This window comes from Cornus florida, unplaced genomic scaffold (genome assembly GCF_030987335.1).
Source record: "Cornus florida cultivar Cherokee Brave unplaced genomic scaffold, ASM3098733v1 CherokeeBrave_3.0.0_Hap2_Chr07, whole genome shotgun sequence".
Classification (NCBI taxonomy): Eukaryota; Viridiplantae; Streptophyta; class Magnoliopsida; order Cornales; family Cornaceae; genus Cornus; species Cornus florida.
Genome location: NW_026775577.1, coordinates 6,553,416 through 6,557,352, shown reverse-complemented (window position 1 = coordinate 6,557,352; position 3,937 = coordinate 6,553,416). Strand labels below are relative to the sequence as shown.

The 3,937-nt window shown below is 35.7% G+C and overlaps 1 protein-coding gene across 1 annotated transcript; it reads left to right on the top strand.

The window, feature by feature from the left end:
- The first annotated feature begins 2,186 nt into the window (after positions 1–2,186).
- On the top strand, positions 2,187–3,585 carry LOC132315896 (uncharacterized). Its single transcript, XM_059814334.1, has 2 exons — positions 2,187–2,813; positions 3,461–3,585. Exon 1 carries the CDS (start codon positions 2,344–2,346, stop codon positions 2,800–2,802), a length of 459 nt encoding a protein of 152 aa, XP_059670317.1. The 5' UTR covers positions 2,187–2,343; the 3' UTR covers positions 2,803–2,813; positions 3,461–3,585.
- Positions 3,586–3,937: the final 352 nt, after the last annotated feature.

Genomic DNA, 3,937 nt, shown 5'->3' with positions numbered 1-3,937 from the left:
CTTTGCATTGAGGATCATTTGTGTCTTTAAATTTTTAATAATTTGTTGTTAGGCTTGAATGATAGGAGTGTGTTTGTGTAATCAACTGACAGATGAACACTTAGAGGGAAAAGAGTCTTATCCTCTGTTTGGTAGGAATTGTGAAGAAAATTGAATGGAAGAAAGAAAGGGTGAATTGTGAAGAAAATTGAATGGAAGAAAGAAAGGGTGGATGAGACATTTCTATGGAATGGTTAATGTCATTTCCTCTTTTTGTTTGGCTGGATAGAAAAAAAGAGGAACACCTTCCTTTGTTTGTTAGGGGGAAGGGAAGGAAAGAGAGAGATTGTTTATAATGAGTTTATCTAATAATTTCGATAGAAAATATTTTAATTTTCTATAATAGCTTCTTTTTCTTTCTTTCTTTATTTAAGAGATGAAAAATTGTGAATTGGGAAAGATTATCTCATTCATTATTTTTTCTCCTCTTTCATTTCTAGTAAGGAATCTTCCCATCACCCCCTCTTCCTTCCTTCTTATCAAATGAAACGTTAGATTCTTTATAGTTGTTTTATCTTTATTTTTATCCACTTTCATAGGTGGTTTAGAAGGACAAAGGGGTTATAGTTTAGAAAAATCTCCTTGACCTTGAGAGTTCTAGGACAAAAGGGTTATAGTTTAGAGAATTTTCCCGTTCATGGATTTTATCGGCAACTTGAAGAATTAATTTAAAGATATAAGGCTTTCCTATTAGAACAGGTTGTTCAAAAGGATCTCTTCCGTTCTTCCATCAAATATTCTGCATTTTCCTGGATACTTGGGTTTAAATACTTATGAATTTATAGTTTGCTTACTGACTTCATATAATTCAAAAAACACTAATTTTCTTGAAGTTTTTTGTTCATATCTCTCATCAAAAGGTACTATTCGATAATATTTGTCTAGCATGCCCCCGCGAGCCTCAAAGTGAAAGGCTAAATTCAAGTTAGGAATGGGGGTGTGAGATTTTTATTAAAGAAAATAAAAGTAGTTTATAAAGAATGTGAAAGGATGTATTCTAAATTAAAATAAAATTATTATAATTTGAATAATTTTTGGGAAAATTAAAATAAATATTAATCATAAAATAAATATTAATTATTTGAATGACATGACGATGATGAGACGACGTATTCTAAATTATTGGATCATGCATCACGCATAAAAAGCAATGGAAGCGTAGCATTGTAGCATTGTGAAGTGTGAACCCATTTATATTAGAAGTGTTTGGTCACCAGGTCTGATCTGTATACAATTCCCACCACGTATTTTATATGATGTTCATCATCTTTAACTTCCTCCCAAAACTAGGCTTTCTTTGCTCATCCATGAAAAAGAAAAAGCTGAATTTGACCAACTTTCAACATCATAATCAGACACCCAAATGTCCATATTCCCAAACAACACGCCACCTGTTCCCTAATCTCACACACTAATCTCACACACTGCCACTAATTCACCGCTTATATCGAACTCTCCCAACCACGTCACACGTGTACACCACAAAACCCCATTTTTGTTACAGGTGTACACCACTTGTACCATTATATATATATATTATTTGTTTATAGCCAGCTCAAAAACTAATCAGATTTGATGTAAACCACACAGCCAATCACCCAATTACACTTGCCAATTGGGATTCTCATGATTATAGCTTAATTAATCAAACAAATGATTATCACCTACTTATATGTTACAAGATTTAAAATGAAATCAACGTGTTTGAGTTTAAGGAATACAATTCAACATTATTCAAACTTAATTTATCTTATTTATTAATGAATAAAATTGAGTTAAAATTTTTAACGAAGGACCATCCAATAAACGATGAAATTCTAAAACCCTATTACTAATTCTTGAATGAATTGGGACTCTAACGATTATCGCTTAATTAATTAATTAATTAAACAAATGATTATCGGGAGGTGACTTGGAATCGGATCTGAGTGACGTGGCAAAGAAGGACAAAACCAACGATCCGAACTTTTCCCCATCAAAACGGCAGCGGTTTGGCCTGGTCTCCAAATCCAACCACCACATGTCATATATCGGTCAACAAGTGATAGCTATTTTAAACACGTGTCAAAATAGCCCAATTGTCTCATTCACTTGAAAAGGCGTGACTCAACAGAACTCCGCGTACCCAAACACACCGCTTCACTCTCCACCTTTATATATACACACAGATATATGTATATATAGATAGAGAGAGAGAGTGGAGTTAGAGAGAGATTGGATAATTGCTAAATTGCGCTTCTATCGTTGTTGTAGAAGATCATCTTGATCTTGTTCTTGAAGATCGTTTGATATTAATAGTTGACCATGACTGTGAAGCAATCGCGGGATCAGGAGAACGCCGGTTCGGATCTCCTCAAACCCAAGGAGTTCTCGCCGATTGAAGATTCAATGGAATCGGAGAAAGCTCTTGCGGCGAAGAAATTTTCCGACGATCGTTGTTTGAACGGGAAGTTGAAGGTGCGTGTGGAGCTGGAGACGGAATCGGAGAGTAATGGATCGTCGGAAGAGACCGAGTCTCCGAGATCGGTGACGAAGCTAGGGCAATGGAGGACGAAGAGGATTGCGTATGTGCACAATCAGATACTGAAGATCAGGGAAGAAGATTCACACATTGGTGAGGAAATCGGTGAGCTTTTGAGCGCCAAAGATAAACTCCCTGCTCATTCAGTGGCTTCCAGTTTGGATCTCATGCTCTTCTCCAGGCCTATGTTGCCTTCTTCGCCTCTCAGTGGCAAGACTACGCCCTTCAAGACTGTACACTGAAATCAATCAAGGTTCGACCTCTACCTTCTTTCGCTCGATCGCTGTGTGTATGTGTATACGTGTGTGTAATGATTGCTTAAATTCTGTTGTGTTCATCTCTAAATCTTGATTTCCTGTGATAATCTTGATTAATGACAGTTTATCCCGTGTAGTCCAATCTTGGATTCTTTCACTTTTGATTCTTACTGATCATTATTGAATTCTTAGTTGCAAAGTTTCTTTTTAATCTATATTTCTAGAAAGATTCAATGTTCGTTGATTTTCTAAATACGTATTAATTATACACACACACATGTATGTGTATATACACACACCAGAACAGTTTAATCACGAGAATCTCACGGCTAAAGTTTCATTCTTTGGTGCTTTTCCCGCGTGAATCCTGGAGCTCTTTTTAGTTTGAAACTTTCCACAAGTTCTACATTTTATTAATTTTTAAATAAATGATTTCTGGTCAATCAGTAAATAGGGGCTGGATATGGGTTCGGATCCGATTGTGACCCATTGATACCATGATATTATACTGTATTCGGGTTCGGGTCGAATTGAGACCCATTTATACCATGATAATGACTATATATACTACCAGTATAAATAAATTTCACTAATCTGTGTTTGGCTTCCTTTTTTTTTTTTTCTTTTTTTTTCTTGGGTTTAGGCATGAGTCATGAGGAATGCATGCATCAGATATTGGAGAGAAGGGTTAAATGCAGAACAGCAGCTGAAGATTTCATGGAGTTCTCTTGGTAGTAGCTTTTTTCAAATTTTTTTTTTTTTTTTTTTTCCAGTTTACTTTTTAGGAAGGAAGAGTAAAACTGTAGAAGTGATCATCATCATCATAACATGGAGAGAGAGAGAGAGAGAGAGAGAGAGAGGGCTTGTACAGTAAGGAAGAAGGAAATAGGAGGGAGGTGATGATGAAAAGACAAGAATGGACACGATGTGATGTGGTTGCAATGGTTTTCCTTTTAGAAAGTAAATCCAGATCTGATATGAAAAAGGTGCAAATTGGTTGATGATGCAGAGAAAGCTGAATTACTATGTTCCTCTCAATTATGGTGCCATTCTCATGCGTAACAAATCGGTGACTATTATTATGTTCAACCATTCATAGTGTCTTCTCATCATCATTAAT